Consider the following 17211-nt stretch of genomic DNA (forward strand, 5'->3'; position numbering starts at 1 on the left):
AGTGCCTGGCATTGACATCCCCTGGTCCAGCAAAATTCCTGGTCTGGAATCAGTCAGGTCCCAAGGGAGCCATACAACTTGTACTGTACCAACAAAATTAAGGCTAATAGTAAAAATTATTTAGATGTTTAAGACTTTCAAAAATGGCACAAAATTGCATTTTCAGATTTATCTTGTAGTCATCTTAGGAGCATCTAGCTCTGCTGAATATTTTGGGTACTTGGACTTCTATTACCTCCAAACGTGACCTTTTACATTAAATGCAATTTTTGAGCCATGGAACGCTTTCCCAATTCAAAAACCTTCTTCGTTTTGACGTTTATCCAAACAGCTCTATGTCGTGAATGGGTGAATGTGGTAAGGTGTAAATCAATGTTGAATGGGGCTACGCTGATGCATCTGACCAATTACATATGGTTTCCCTGAGGAAACAAAAATGAGCAAGGCTTTAAAAGAACCACCAGGACTTGCTATTTCAATTGTATAAATAATGAAAATAAAGATTGTTTGTTTTTCCTTAGAAAAGCATCTATACTTCTTTATTATATGTGTTTCCAAGGGTAGTGGTAGTCTATTTCATAATATATTGTGCTTGTATTTAATGCATTTCTTTTAAGGATTTCATTGGTGAAAGTGGTTAAGCGGGATCATCCCCATGTTACAGAGTATTTAATTGCACCAAAGGCAGGTTAATTCATTCTTCACTTGTGAATTGTGTTTTCTTATTTTTCTGATTTCTAGGTGAACACATCTGGCTTTCTAGCTATTGAATATGTCATGCACCATAGCAAGAGTATTACATCATTACATCATTTTCACCCTAGTCAAAAACACACCTCTTCCTCAGCTCCCCCATTCCCTTATGTTCAAGGTGGAATCTTGGTCCAGTGAAATCAATGGCAAAAGTCCGTACAGTCAGCAGGGCAGCAGCAAAACACTTCATAGTCCTGGGTTGAAATCTTGGCTCTATTGAAGTCAATGGGAGTTTTGCCAGTGACTTCAGTGGAGCAAGGATCTCCCACTAAGAATATTGAATGAACTCAGATTTCCTGAGGTCAGCAGCAATTTGAGCCCCAAATCTTGTTAATGTTGGAATGATCACATGATTTCCACTTATAATTGTTCATTTCCTGAATCTTTTTCTCCATTCAGGAACAGTTGGAGGATGTACAAGGTGAGTGTTTTCAATATTTCACCAGTGTTACAGTTTGACCCTGCTACAATTATTTTTGTTTCTTCTTTCATTTGGAAGAAAACCCAAGTAATTTGGGAATTTTCTTGAGTTTCAACAACCAAAACATACAAGGGCCTATTCTCCTCTCTGTAAATATCTCCTATCCAGCACTCGGGTAAAACATGAAGGCATGAAATACTAGATTTGTTCTGCAGATTGGGGATGGGTTTGGCATTTTTTTTCATCCAGCCAGCAAAGTCGATTATCTTTAATAACCCAACTTCTAATGTTTCATTGTAATCTCATTTTAAGGAAATGTTTGAGCATTAAGCATTTTCCCACAGCACTGAAACAATGTACCTTTTCCCTGCCAAAGATCACATTCACATATATTCGCCTCATTCCTGTAGCTTGAAGGTAAAGTTTGGAATTTTTCCAGAAGACAAGGTGCCAACTTTGCATCACTGATCATTATCAGGCTTCATTTGACTGAAGTATCTGGTATATAGTCAGGCAAATTCTTGACTGTATGTAATATTTTTGCTGTTGCACAGTTTTGGGACCAAATTCTGCTTTCTCATATTTTGTTTCCCTTCAGGGTTTTCTCCATGACATATTTTGCTGAGAGAGGCTAACTCATATAATGCAGTCAGTCTAGCATTGTGATCGGTAGAGGGGTAAGTTTCTAGATCCCATGCTATAAAGAAAAGGTGTACACTCTTCCTTGGAACTAAATAAGCCTTCAATGGGAGCAAAAGAATGCTAAAATACTCTTACGTTGTCTTTTTATAATTCACTCATTTCTTTTCTTTGCCATTATTTTGGGGACACATTTTCTTATGTTAATATCTTGATCACTTGACTGAAAGATACTGTCAAAGACATAACTAACCTCCTTGCCAACCAGAGTCCCCTAAGGATGCATCTACACTCGCATTCCTCTTTTGAAAGAGGTAGGCAAATCAAAATGCAAATGAGGTATAAATTTGCATATTTGGCATCTCATTTGCATATTCTAATTTCAAAAGAGCTTTTTTCGAAAGAAGAAAGCCAGTGTAGAGGCTGCTCTTTCAAAAGTAAACCCAAAGCTCACCACCTAATAAATTATTTTGTTCGTCTTTAAACTGCTACTTGGCTGCTTTTTTTGTTTCAAAGATGGAGTTTACTTTTGAAAGAGCAGCATCTACACTGGCTTTCTTCTTTCAAAAGAAGCTCTTTTGAAATTAGAATATGCAAATGAGGCACGAAATACACAAATTTATACCTCATTTGCATTTTCAATTCACCTCATTTGCATACCTCTTTTGAAAGAGGAGTGCAAGTGTAGACACACCCTAAACGTAGTACCTTTTGAAGAAAAAACAATCATTATAATATAAATGACATCTCAGAGTCCTAAACAATCCACCTGTTCGATAGGCTGATGAAGTGAGACCATAACTTTTATATATTGGCAATGAAGAAGCTGCAGCAAAGATTCTGCAGGTTAATCTGTATCAATTAAAAAGATCCAGAGAAATATTAGCTATTTGCAGGTTGTACAAAAACTTGTTAAAATTAAAAAAAAACTCATTTGTTCCGTTAAAATCTGGGAAGCTTTCTAGCTGTTAATGAATGGCTGGAGGAGTTGTCAGCCCTCAGACAAGTGGTTTGAAAATACTTTGTCCTTCATGAGCTTCCCATCAATAGGTTTAGCCAACTTAATGGATGTTTTTGTAGATTAATCAATTGTTAATTTAACAAGTCAATAGATAGCTTATAATCATAGCTTTTCTCCATGCTTAAAAATACTATTAATAAATTTCAGCATCCATTAATCATTTATTAACCCTTTATAAACCATTTATAAATGTACTCTTAACAACAACAACAACAACAACAAAAGGCCGCCATTTAATTTTTCTTTCTAGGTTAATATTAAAGATAAGCTCGAGGTCAAGATGGGAACAGATGGGCTTCAGAAGTTAGAGTAACTTATATTTTGGCAAGTCAGCTGAAGCACCACATGGAATTAAAATTAGTCAAGTGAGTTCAGTGAAGAAAGTTCACATGGTAAAATGTCCTGTGGGCAGCATAAACGTTGATTTACCCAATCTGTTAATGGCGTGGTCTGCCTAGACCTTTGGAACATTCTTTACCTCCTTATTTAATGTAGGAAGACTTATTTCTGAAATTAGCATATAAATTGGCCAGAGTCAGCAGCTCTTTTAAACAGCATTTTACTCCTGTGTCCTGGCACAATAACTATTGCTATTTAAAAAACAACAACAAACAACTCTCCTTGAAACAATCAAAATATGACAAGGAGGTAATAAACTTTCACAGTCACTAACCCTTTAGGTAATTATTGAAAGGAGAACATGGAATCAGTGAAGTTCATTAACTTTGAGAGCTGGGATAGCAATACGGAGTTTGGGTAAATGTTATGTCTTTAGTGATGGAAATGCATTATGATAACAGCTGGCAGGGCTGAATGAGGAGTCAAAAGTTGATTTATGTAAAATTGTAAGTGGAGGTTTTTCTGGTTTTCACACCTGCATTTTATCTTCCTCTGTTCTGCAATCTTGCACACAAGACAAACCCAGAGTATATCAGATTCCTTGTCTGGTACGTTCCTTCAGGGATCCAATTTGAATGACACTTTCTGGGACTTGAATCTGATCAGAGGAGGTGCTGACTACCAAATCCATCCTTGCAGAAAGAAGGTGCCACACAACTTTCAGAAGCAGATCTTTACTCCCAGCCATTAATTTTTGTCAGCCTGAAATTCAGTACTTAATTGCTCCATATTTATTTGCCCAGAGTAGCATCCAGTGCTCTGTTCTCAGGGTATCATGTTAAAGGAAAACTAATTTAACAGATTCAGCTCATGCATTTGTTAAATAATGAGGAATTTGTCCATCTCCCTTTTGTGTGTGTATGTATGTGCACATATACACACACACAATTAAAAGGGTGATGGACAAATTCCTAATTACTAATACACTTGTGTGATAGAAAGGTTTATGGGTATGACTCTGAGATGATCCCATGATATGTGTTGAAGCCACAGTAAGTTATACATGCCAATAAATTCTTTATACCATGCCCTCATGTATTCTGTACATGCCACGTTATCATGCTACAGAAAAACTGCTTTAGGAATGCTGCGAGTCAGCCTGTGGAACTCCTTGTTGATAGGGTGTTGTGAAAACCAAGACTTTATCTGAGTTCAAAAAAGAATTAGATAACTTCATGGAGGTTAGGACCATCAATACTTATTAGTCAGGATGGATAGGAATGGTGTCCCTAGCTTCTCTTTGGCAAGGCTGGAAATGGAGAGGGATCAGATCTGTTCTGTTCACTCCTTCTGGGATATCTGGAATTGGCCACTGTCAGAAGACAGGATATCGGGCTAGATGGACTTTGGTGTGACCCAGTGTGGCTGTTCTTATGTTCTTATAAATATGCACGTGACTGTTTTGCCTCTCCTCTGTGCTTCAATGACACTAAGTCCTACTGTCCAGGCCTCCAAGGCTGGGTCTACATGTGCCCCTTCCTTTCAAAAAGCGCATGTTAATGAGTGGGTTTGAAAGGTGCTAATGAGGTGCTGCAATGAATATGCAGTGGCTGATTAGCATAATGGCAGCTACGGCGATTCAAAAGTGCAGCTTTTTGAATCGTGTGTCGCCCGTGGAGACGGGACCTTCCGAAAGGACACCCCCAGTTTTTGAAAGCCCTTCTTCCTATCTGGTGATTGGAAGAAGGGCTTTCAAAAACTGGGGATGTCCTTTTGGAAGGTGCTGTCTCCACAGGCAGCGCACGATTCGAAAAGCTGCACTTTTGAATCACCACAGCCGCCATTATGCTTATGAGGCACTGCATATTCACTGCAGTGCCTCATTAGCATCTTTCGAACCCACTTATTAACATGCCTCTTTCGAAAGGAAGGGCAAGTGTAGACACAGGGCAAGAAAGAGAAATATATAGTCACAGAAACCTCTAAAATACCTTTTCTATTGCTAACAAAGTCATGATTTTAAGGTTTGATGCACTTCAGGGTTTAGATGCTGGGTAACCTTCTGAAAGATTGGGAATATCTCCTTCCAGTCCAATAAAGCTTCAATATTTAGCTTTGATGGGTTACAAGATATTGGATCTTAAATATGTCATGTTACATTTCCCTGTCCTGCAATTTTGGAGGTTGAAAAGGAAGGGGAGTCTTTCTTTAGTAATCTGTAAGAAAACAAGTCTCTTTGTGACATAAGAATAAACCTCAGAGAGGAGCAATTTCGATCCCTTTGTCTCACTAGTCCCTGTACAAATGACTTTAAATTAATTTAAGCATGAACCGTCTGCCTCCAGGAAAATTCTGATCATGGTCATGATTGCTTAAGTCACTTGACTGCTGAGGATCTTAAAGCGCTTTTACAACCCTTCACTGAATACTCTCAACCCAGCTGGGGAAATTGAGGAACAGGCACTTATTCAAGATGAGTGTGGACAGACCTTGTCTGTGGTATCTTTGTGCATCTCCTGGCATAAGGTGGCCCGGATTCATGACTGGAGCATGAGAAGAGGGCAGTGCATCTGGGGCTAGAGTTCAAAAGTCCTGGTTCTTACTTGTATAATTTGCAATGGTGCAGGTGGATATATTAATCCTGCCTATTTGAACAAACAGTAACAGTTCTTCTGTGATTGTGAACTTGTACTGTTAAGTGCGCTGCAGGAATGACGTTCATTTCACAGGCTTTAAAATTATCTGATCCAAAGATAATTTTTGACACTTTGAGACTGGTCACTTAATGAATTAGTGGATTTTGACTATGCAAGTGAAAGACTGAGTGTATTGCTTTTTGGACAGTCTAATCTGCGCCTGTGGCATGAAGAGCTAGTGCATTTACTGGGGCAAGGGGAGGAAGGGGAAGAAAGGCACATCATGTGAGTGAGTCAGTATGTGGTTATGTACATCTCATAATAATAACTGGAGTTTAAACATGCTCCCAGACGACAAGGGAACCTTTCAATTTCCTTATTGATTCACTTTGGCGGAGCTTTGTGCCATTTTACAAGTGAGATAGGCTTGATTTTATTTCCTCTTTTGAAGCCTTTCTTGTGTTTGTGGCATCTAAAATGTTTTTTGTCCCCTGTGCCTCAGTTTAATTGGAATTATGGTGCCCATCAAAAAGCATTACTGCATGGTGACCTGGAAATAATCATTTCCTTTCATCTGTACCAAACATTTGTAAGTAGTTAAAATGTCACAAACCAAAAAGGCCTGAGTCACAAAGAAATGGCTTTATGTGAGCATTGTAAAATATGAGATTTCATTAGGAGGGAAAAAAAAAAAGCTACGGCTTTTATTCCACGTCCACAAAACAAACGTCCAACACATGTGGAATGTGTAGCAGGATGTGGGTCCCTTTAAGGGTTGTATAGAGATCTGTGAAAAAAAGCATTTGTGGGTCTGAGGAAATGATCTCTTTCAGTAACAAATGGAGCATGTGCTCTGGGCCTCTGGAAGGATTTGTGTTGAGATCTTACTCTCCAAGTGTACACATTCCTCTGAGTCAGACAGGTGTTAAAGTGAAATGGTGCCCAGGGGATGACGGCTCCTGATATGCTATCAGCAGCCTAACCACATGGCGGATGCAAAAGCTGCCAGCACAACTGCTGAGGGGTTTGCCAGAGGTTTAGATGCCAAATGCCAGGAGTTCTTTGCCAGCTTGGCACCTCTAGGACATGTGACTGCTGCCTGGCAAGGAGTTGTCTTTATAATATGCCAGGGAGAATGGAACCATAAGCTCTGTAATAGTTCATCTTGAACTGTATGTCTTGATACTGCAAATATAAAACAGTCAGCATTTTACAACTATATGTTTGGCACCTGTGCTGAATTTACAGAGGCAGTTCCAGTGCATTCCTTGAAGTGGAATTAGTTGGCACCATGACATTGTACTCCTGGTAGTGCATAAGGGGCCTGATTCAGGTCCACTGGGTGGAGACTTCCATTGAGCGCAGTCGGGCTTGGCTCAGACACTTAGCTGAGGCTGTGGAATTGCACTCCCATTTTTAAGGCACAATGATGAAATGATTGCATTATGACAGAAGCAGACAGTATAGGGCCAGTAGCCATCTATGCAGACAACAGATTATCCCATATTCCTGTTCCATTCACGTTATTCCCTCTTTCTCTCCTTCGTTCCTCTTAGTCATCAAATTGTCATTAATAGTTGTTGTTTTACATGAGCAACTTTGACCAACTTCTCCAAGCAAACACACAAAGAGGCAAGGCACAAAGAGAAAAGGTAATAGATTGTCAGATTTTCACTAATTTTTGTAATTCATCGGGGTTCTAATCATCTCATGCTGAATTCTAAGAATTGCAGTAAACTGTGGACTCCTGGCAAAATGAGGAGGCCCATGAGCTGCAATCAGGAGAGGATATTTGTATTTTGTTCTGGAATGACTTTTTCAAAATACATTTGTCAAGTTATATGTCCCTTTGCTGGTTGTAGGCCTGTGTTATGGCCCCAGTCTGGCAAAGCACTTTCTTAGGCATTGTAAGCATGTGAGCGAGTATGCAATGGTGGCACTCTTGTATGTAAAGTTAAATATATGCTTTGCTGGATTGGGTCAAAATGGCTAGTTCATTTCTACTTCTCCTCACTGTTCCAGCTGAGGAGATCAAACAGAGCATCTAGACCACCAAAATACTTTTGTTCCTGATCAGTAGCATGTTGTATAACTATGGAACTGGTGCTGATTGTAGGCACCCCCAAGACCTGTTAGAATTTTGAAGGAGTGTTCCAGTTCTCATGGATCCAAGCCATGCACAGCAAAGCAATTTTAGTCTCAGATTAATTGTAGATGCTGCGCTGAAGCAAAACATATGTCATATCTTTGCATCATGATATATCAAAATGAAATGATGGACATTGTTAGTAAGTGGATGACAGGCTAAGATTTTGGGGAGGAGGTATAGCAACCTTGATGGTCGTTCCTGCAACCCAAATGTACTCCTTGAGATTCTACATTCCATTTTTGTGAGAGCTCTTATGCAACCTGTTCCCATGTCAAATGAGTAGTCTTATTGATTCTTATGAGAATAATTATGCAAATGCACACCAACATGAGCAATGGCTGCCCATTTGACCCTTTACAGTTTAGTTAGCACTCTTGCATGTTAGACATAGAAGATCTCCCAAATTGTGAATATAATCCCATGGTGTTAGTGTAACTGATGAAATCTGACACTAAGTAACTTCAGTGCCTGTCAACAGCATACCATGCAAAAGGAGAATGGGAAACATTCCATCAGTAACAAACAAGTGTATTCATAGGTAAAGTCCAAGTGAGTGAGCCCTGCAAGATATTCTAGCATGTGCTGTTCAGAGTCCACACACATATTTTTGCATTTACCTTGCTGCTGGTCAAATGACTCTGATTCTCTTCAGTAGTTTAGTGGTATGTCTGGGGTGGAGTTCCAAAAAAAAAAAAGGGCTGTTGTTTTCTTCATAAAAGCCTGCTTGTCTGATTAAGTACCCTGGTCTAGGTTACTTTTATTGCTTTTATTTATTTAAAAAAGTCATTTCTTGACTACTAGAGAATAAAAAGATAAATGAAGGAAAAATCATGTGATTAAAAGTGCTCATTGTCACATTTAAATATTTTAAAAAATGGCGTATGAAACAGGCCGGAGAAATAAATTTGTGGGCTGAGATAATTTGGCCCCCTAAAAGCCATTTAAAAAAGTTACACTTCAGAAAATGTAATTTTAGAAAGAAAGATAGTTCAACTATCTACAGGAAGGGAGAGAAATGGAAAGTACCACACATGAGAGATGATAGCTGCAATGTTTACTGCATTACTGAAATGCATTACTAATGCTCAGAGACTGTGATGATGGAGGAGGTAGGGAGGGCAGTAAAAGGGTTATTTAAACATGAACATTAATCCAGAATAAGGTAGTGTGTGGTTTTTAAAGATTAACTACTCCTGATTAGTTCCATGTGTGGATTTTTTCATTCCAGAATTAGTGTGCATTATTCAGAATTATCATCATCTGGGGGGATTAAACTAAACTGGAATAAGGCACTCTTATTCCAGAATAAGGACATTAACTCATGAAATTAATCAGGAATATCTATTACAGAATAAAGCCCCGTGCAGGACAAGATCCAGAATGGAATAAATCTACCACAATCTTCTGTATAACCTTGCTACTTTCATTCTATGGAATGAGTTTGTAGAAAGGTCAGCAAATTGCTCTCCACCAATCAGAACACTTGGAGTTAAGCGTCCTGGCTTTTTGGATACGACACTTCCTCTCAACCTGCCTGTTTCCAGGATCATACTTGTCGGGAGTAGAGAGAAAGGCCACCTAAGCTCACATCACTTTGAAAATCAAATTAAACCTTTGATGACCCACTTTTATACCAGCTCCATACAGGCATTTCTACAGATGCAGTTAGAGCCAAACTACAGGCCATGGAAAAGATCTTACAAAAGAGTAGCCAGGAAGCCAGTTGCAGACCCAGAGCCTGCTGCTACAAAATACAATCTGCCTCTTGGCACCTAGGTCTTGCAGCTGCCGGGCACTCTCCTTATGTGGTCACTGGTGTTGGCTCTGAGGCTGGAGCAGATAGAGGAGGAGGGCTACGGGGAACACATTCATCATTGCCAGCAGCAAGTAGAGGCAGTGCCAAGTCACTATGTAACTAGGCACTTTGTGCCAATTTGCTTGGTAATTGGATTGCTATTTGAAAAATTGAAGTGGTGTCTAGAAAATTCTAACCTTTGAATTAATGTATGAAGCTTGTAGCTGAGTAGGCTGAGCGTGCAGAATATATGCGACCAAACAGGCTGTTTGCACAGGAGTTTGGAAGAGCAACTTTAGGAAGTTATCTGATTCCTTGCAACAGATTACACTGGCCTCAGAATTGGCTCCCTTGCACCAGAGAAGGAAGAGACAAAAAACAAGATATAGAATGATGGAAATCAGAAATGTCAAGGAACTTAATGCCAAGTTGTCATCTGAGAGTGCACTTTTGTACAAAAAATAAATATTACATTACATAAAGCTTGATAGAGGGGTTATAATTTTATTTTCTCCCCCCACCTGCCAATTACAAATTAACATAATTGCATAGTATCGATATTCTGCACTGTCAAACATTTGTCTTTCCATATCAGTACAGGGAATATTGCATTCAAATGCATTGGACATTGCTAGCCCTTATTGAATAAAGTGCATAGGATAATGCTAAATAGGAATATTACATTGTGTTGTACTATTCAATTTCACAATACCATTCTTGTGAAAGAGATGCCTATGCCATGAATCTAATACTGTTCCCTTTGAAGTCAGATTCAGACCTCCTTTGGACAGCAGTAGGACGACGACTGTGGCCAGTAACGTAATTTCCTAAATTGTCCATCATGCTTGTCATTACTCTTTGCAGTTAAGATATTTCCCAGCTAAAATTTCTCACCATATAGTCAAAGTGGATAATTAATCCCCAGGGATAATTTTAATTTTAAATATCATACGTTAGCAGACCTAATGGGCTTTTTTCTTTGTCTAAACTGAGAGACAGGTATTTAAAAAAACAAAACAAAACACAAAACAAATCTACTATGGACTTGTATGGAAGAAGAATTTTGCAGAACCTCTGTGAAATGTCTGATTATTTCTCATGCACTCAGTCCTGCTAGAATGAGGTTAATTCATGTCAAAGCAAAGGCTAAGGAAACTTTAGATGAAATTTCTACCCCTAGATGGAGTATGCTGCACACTGGTATTTTTGACATTTGGTGAGAATGGAGCTGTGTTAGAGGCCTTGAAATGTCTCCTGTTCTAAATTCCCCTTACTGTTTACCAAGCATGGACTTTTGGAGCTGAAATAATTGGCTCCCTAAAACCTTTGAAAAGAGGAAATCCAGAACAGGACCTGTATGTATGATACATTTGGGGACTCTGAACTAAAGGCCATTGGAATATTAGTGACTTATTATTTGGTACGTAACAGTATTAGCTAGTGTATACAAAACATAAAGGCACCTATAGCATAGGAAATGTATTGGTGATTGCCATGAACAAGCTGACATTTACTGCTTGCATATATTTATTTAATGTTGTTGTGATATGTATGGTAGTGTCCAGTGCACTGTGAATATTGTGGCAATATTAATTAGCTGCAAAATATTTTAATAGTGACCTCTGCAAGGAAGTGGTTGTATGCTGACAGCTCCAACATTGACTCAGAAGTATTCATTATATTTTGTCATCACAATGAATAAATTATGTCAGAATAAAACATCAGTTTTCAAGAATCCAGCTGTAAATGTGCTATGTAATAAGGCAGAACGTTTTTGCCCCCTTACAGATTCTGTGACTCATAATCTCAAACATTTTTACTTCTTGTGACAAATAGAAGCCTAGGTCAGAGATGGGTGCCTATACTGGGCTCACAAATTAGGTGGACAAGAGTTTCAGGAAGCAGAGAGTTGCATGGGCAAATTGGGTACCTTTGAAAATTTGGCCTTTGTTGTGCTTTGATGGAAGAATAATACAGAATTCAGCTCTGATCTTTCTCAGTGCCCAGGATGTTCACAGTATGACAGGAGAGACCAGCTGCAAAGCTCTTATCAAGCCTAGGAGCAAAATGCGCCCCCCTCCCCGCCCATGTAAAGGTTGGGTTTGGGGTCTATCTTTTTTATATGATGTAAACTCTAACAGGATTTAGGGCAGAAAAGAAACCAAACTGTTATGCCTTGGGAAGCAGTTGCACAAGCTTTTTCCTTAGGATGTTAAAAAGAAAAGAGGAGAAGGGTGGGTGTGGGGAGCGAGGAGCAGGGGTAAGAGCACCCAGCCGTCTGACTGGAGTCCTGAAAATACTTTCCAGCTTTCAAAGAAAGAAAAGGGGGTCTTAATTCAGATTTGCCGGAATAGTCTAATTAGTTGCTTTAGTGCTATGTAGCTTATAGTGTATGCCACCGGATTTGTCCTATAAATGAGACGATGGGCTAATTTATCTTGGCAGCAGCAACCGGCTCCTGTGATTGCCCTCCTTACAAATATCAGCCTGATTTTAGGAAAACACTTTGACCAAATCTTCTCGCCCCACCCCAACTTTTCTGAGCACGGCTTGTGCTTCTTGCCCTATTTCCTTGCCACCAACCCACTCCACCCCGTCTCACACACAGTGACATACCTCACACATTTGCCACTGCTAACAACAACCTGTCAACTCTTTCTTTGCACCAAGCTAGGCGCCCTTTGTTTTTGCAGCCCAGCAAGCCTTGCAGCTGTTGTCCGGGGCCTGCTCCGACAGCCTGTGATCAGTCAGCTGCAAAATCCTCCCTGAACAACTCTGTATTCACAGCTCTAATCGGGCCAGCGGACTGTTTCCTCCTCTCTTGCAGTAAATCTTTATCACTTGCGCTCTGCTCGTCAGTTAGTGGCGCCAGCTCTTTGGGCTGCTCTATCCCTTTCCCATACTCTGCTGCACTGTGTGCTCTGAATGCTAACGCCAGCCCTGTTTAACTCACCGCTGCCTCAGTGCAGCAATCCACATCCTGGGGAGGTCCAAATTCCTGTTCCCTCCCTCACTGTCCATACAACTGCACTTACAACAATTTATCTCTCTCCCAGGGCAAAGAAACTTAAAGGCTCCCTCTGCTTATTTCATATTTTACCCATATAAGCTAATTATGTGATTATCTTTCCATTTCTCCCAGGCAGTCTGTCATGTGTCTATTGCATAGCTGTATTTGGTAGAAGGATAAGATAAGGATGAGCCATCCAGTTCAGGGAAGTTGTGATAGCAAAGCAGCCCCTGCGGGGGAAATGGCACAAAACTGAATCTGAGTGCATGCCCAAAGCAATTAACCTACCTCTCAACAGTTTCTTATGGGAGGGAATGCAATTTTCCTCCATCTCCCCATGATTTGCTGCCATCCCACTTCTTTAAACAAGTCACATAAAAATGGTTTTGAATCACGAAAGAGATTCTTAGATAAACGATCAAACTCTACTCTCTCTGAGCCCCCACTGAAGGCTGTGGAAGTTTGTACCCAGCTACTTACTGGCTGGGATTTGTGTAAACTTGGAGTGGTTCCACTGAAGACAATGGAGTCATGTAGCATTCGCAACCGTGTAACTCACAGCACAATTTGGCCCACTGCTTTTTTTATGCTACCGAATGAAGACCCCTTCTGTCTCATTGTGGGTCTTTGTCACCTCACTTATTTAGGCTCAGTTTCAAGATTCTGGAAATGGGTCCATTCCAGGTGAAGGAGAATGATTGTCACAATTAAACAGCAAGTTTCTTGCTATGAACTCAAGTAGCTTGTGGCTAGAGCTCACATGGCATTAATTTTTGGAAACAAGGGACTGTGAAATGTAGATGAACGTCTTCAGTTCATAAATAAATTGCAAGAGGACTGGACTGAACATTGGCGTGGGAGCTAGGAACAGCTGAGCTTTAAGCCTGGCTCTGATGTGGACTCCCTCTTTGGCCACAGAAAGTTCATGCAACCTATTTTACTCAGGCCTGCATCATTCCTCCCCACCAAATTAGGGATGATAATATCTCAGAAGGGTGGGGTTGTGAAGATTAGCCTGTTAATAGTACTAAAGATTGCTTGTAATTAGTCATTGTTAGAGGCAGTTGTGAAATATAGACAGAGGTTCTGTGGGGAAATGTGGTCTTGTGGCTAAGACATTGGACTGGGCATCAGCTACCCTAGGTTCTGTTCACAGATCTGCAACAGACTTTCTCTCCTCTGTGGTAGATGTTTGAGTTCTCTATCTGTAACATGGGTATCAATCTTTCCAGAGTGCTGCAAGCATCTGTTCAGTTATATGTGAGAGATGTGCAAATACTCTGGTGAGGGGGGTCATTTTAAAAGATGGGAGAGGGTCTCATATTCATGGTGAGCCACGTTCCTTGTCAATAAATAAATGCTTGGGCGCCTGCCCCAGAGGGACTGAGTGAGGTGCCGCCTGGCTGATTAGCAGAACACCCACAGTGGGCAGCTTGTGTTTCTATTGGTGGAGCACATCTGCACATGCATTGGTGCACATTACAAAATTTATTCTGCCCACAGCTGGAAACAATTAGAGGAAACACTGAGGGTGAGTCTCAGTCAATGAGAGAGTAAAAGAAAATAAAATGCAGCACGCAGAGTGGCTCAATAATATGCAGGCAGCCCTGCCACTACTCATTAACTTGGCCCATAATGCAATGCTGGCAGCTTTAGGCACTTACCTCCATATATTCCGTGTGTAATTCAATTTGGATGCAGCAATCTCCTTTACTTCCTGGCCTTAACTGTTGCATAGCCATGGTGTGCCTTGTTCAACAGCTGTTGGATGCTGCCCCAGTTGGGTTGCATTCCACTGGTGTGTAACGTGATCTGGAGATGCATTTGGAGCTTTATTTAAGAAACCACATTACACCCTCCTGATTTTTGCTATAGCGGCATCTAAATGCTTACAAAATTCGAATTGGAGCCTTTATTTTCTGCAGGCCAACCACAAGCGGGGGACAGGACCCAGCGGTATATAGGAGCCAGGACAAGACACATCCCTCACAAATTGTTTGATTCATGTCATTTGTTGGAGAAAAATGTAGTGCAGAGGCTGCTATGGTGATTGTGCTCTCCCAGTCTGGAATTCCAGCAACATAAGAAAAAGGGGTAAGATAATAGGTGAATAGGTTCCCAAGCATACATCTTAGAAATGATTCTTTCACTTCAGCTGATCTAGTTTCATTCCATTTCCTCTGGCGGATGCCATCCTTCCCGCCAGATGTGGTTCAGCTACAGGGGACAGCAGGTTTGGCAGCTTTGAAGAAACTGTGTTAGAGCTGTTGAGATTCTGCCATAGCTCTCTGAGGTCCCACCAGTCACCCAGGAAATGGGGGGGCTGGTAGTCCTGGAAGACACCATTGCTTGTTTTCTTTGATCCTCAACAACAGTGAATGTGAAAGTAGAGTCTGGCCCATTGTTCTCTGTTAAGGAGTATGGTATTGTACCAAAATATTTTAGAAATACGAATGCCAAATATAGTATGCTTTAGAAAACAAAAAAGGCCATCCAGCTTTCTGCCATCAAAAATCAGCTGATCTTAAAGCCCTCATCAAAAATGGATGTCTTAGGAAAGGTATCTGTATTACATAATGGTTACTTATTGGGAAACTAGTGGTTCACAGAGTTTACTTGTAGCACATGTGGTAAGGTTTGTCTCATTCCTGGGCTACAGGCCTCTATTCAGTTCATTGGCCCCATGGTAAGGAGCCCATTGCCCTTCTGGGGACAGGCTGGTGATGGTCTGCGGGAGCCTGGGCCCCACCCACTCATTCCAGGTTCCAGCCCAGTGCCTCATTAGCATCTTCCCAACTTGCTCATTACCATGCCCCTTCCAAAAGGAAGGGGCTAATGTAGACACAGCCATAAGTTTATATCGATTACTAAAAATTACTTCCCTCTCAATTGTTCAGTTGTCACTGTCTGTGATTCTGCAGACTGTTATACAACAGATCAGGTCTGTATTAGTAATGGCAAAAAACCCAGACTCCTTCCTCTAAAATTTTTTTGTTTTAAAACTAACCAAATCACAGCACAGTATTCCGGCCTCTCTAAAGCGTCAGAAAGAAACAAAATAGGGCATAACTCAATTTATTTTCCCCTTTGTTGGTGCAGTCACAAGATCCTTTTCCTCCTCCTCTGTGTCTAGCTGTTGGTGTTTCTTGCCCTTTCAATGGAGTGATATTGGAGGTGAGTATCTAATGGAATAGGTGGTAGACACGTAAGGCCATGTCTACACATGCCCCTCCCTTTTGGAAGGGGCATGTTAACAATGCACTTTGGAATAGGTTAATGAGGAGGTGAAATGCATATTCAGTACCTCATTAGCATAATGGAAGCCAGTTGCACTTCGGGAGTGCTGCTTTTGAACACTAACTGGCCGTGTAGACGTAGGCGCTTCAAAATAAACCCCACGCATCGAAATTCCCTTATTCCCGATTCATTTTGGGAATAAGGGAATTTGCAATTCTGGTGTTTATTTTGAAGCACCCACATCTACACAGGCAGTTTGTATTTCGAAAGCAGCACTTTGGAAGTGTGACTGGCTGCCATTATGCTAATGAGGCGCTCATTCACCAGTTCCGAGCCGTGTCATTTGAACGTTCCTTTCGAAAGGGAGGAGTAGTGTAGACACTGCCTCAGAGGTGGGTGCTGCACAGCTATATATGAGGAGCATGGGATGCTAGTAGGGAGTTATAGAGCTCATTTTTTTAAAGTTGAGTAATGTCAGTGCATCGTCTTAACAACATAGGTTGGAGCACATCAGACCTGCCTCACTTGCTACACTGGCTTCCCATAGAAATTGAGTCAAATCCAAGAACTCAAACTTTATCTTCACAATGGTCAATTGTCAGAGTCCAGCTGGAAGGCGCTCAGGGGCTACAGTGTGGATGATACTAAGGACCTGGCTAGACTAGCCTGTTGAACGTGGCTGATGGGAAGACAATGTGGCTTTATCTGGCTTGTCTTTGCATTTGTATTTTCCTCAAAGTCTAACCTTAAAATAACTCTTCCCTGTTTTCAACTGCCTGTTTTTTAAAATAACAGTCTGATAAACTCTTGTCCTCCATTGTCATTGATAATGTATTTACAGTTGTAATTCCATCTTAATGAAGCCTTGATTTGCCTAAAACTTTCCAGAAAAATTCTATTCTGACATAACTCCTATGTTAGTGGAGCCAGAATCGGTCTTAAAATGGAGAGTTAGTTTGAAAACGGGGAGACTCTAGTTTCTCCATAATTATTGCATAATATTATTTTACAATCAGATCGAGAAAGAACTTTTAGAAGTAGATTGAATTTGTTTTTCTCATGCAGCTGCCTTCGTTTTGCATCTTGTCCAAAGGGAAAATGCTTGGTATTAACTCTCCTCGTTTAGTTTAGTGAGCCATTTTCTTTGGATATATCCTGCTCATCTTTTCCAAAAACATGCAGAAGATGAATAAAAATGAAGGGAAAACTTA

At 40.5% G+C, this 17211-nt stretch overlaps 1 protein-coding gene across 1 annotated transcript in view; it reads left to right on the forward strand.

Annotated features, from left to right (window-relative positions):
• Positions 1 to 276: 276 nt before the first annotated feature.
• SMIM38 (small integral membrane protein 38) overlaps positions 277 to 17211 on the forward strand; it is a 39861-nt gene continuing 22926 nt past the window's right edge. The window contains exons 1-2 of the mRNA XM_074998532.1: positions 277 to 357; positions 1153 to 1174. Coding sequence (XP_074854633.1) covers positions 277 to 357; positions 1153 to 1174 — 103 coding nt within the window. The remainder of the gene's footprint in view (positions 358 to 1152; positions 1175 to 17211) is intronic.

The sequence above is a fragment of the Carettochelys insculpta genome, chromosome 6 (genome assembly GCF_033958435.1).
Source record: "Carettochelys insculpta isolate YL-2023 chromosome 6, ASM3395843v1, whole genome shotgun sequence".
Taxonomy (NCBI): domain Eukaryota; kingdom Metazoa; phylum Chordata; order Testudines; family Carettochelyidae; genus Carettochelys; species Carettochelys insculpta.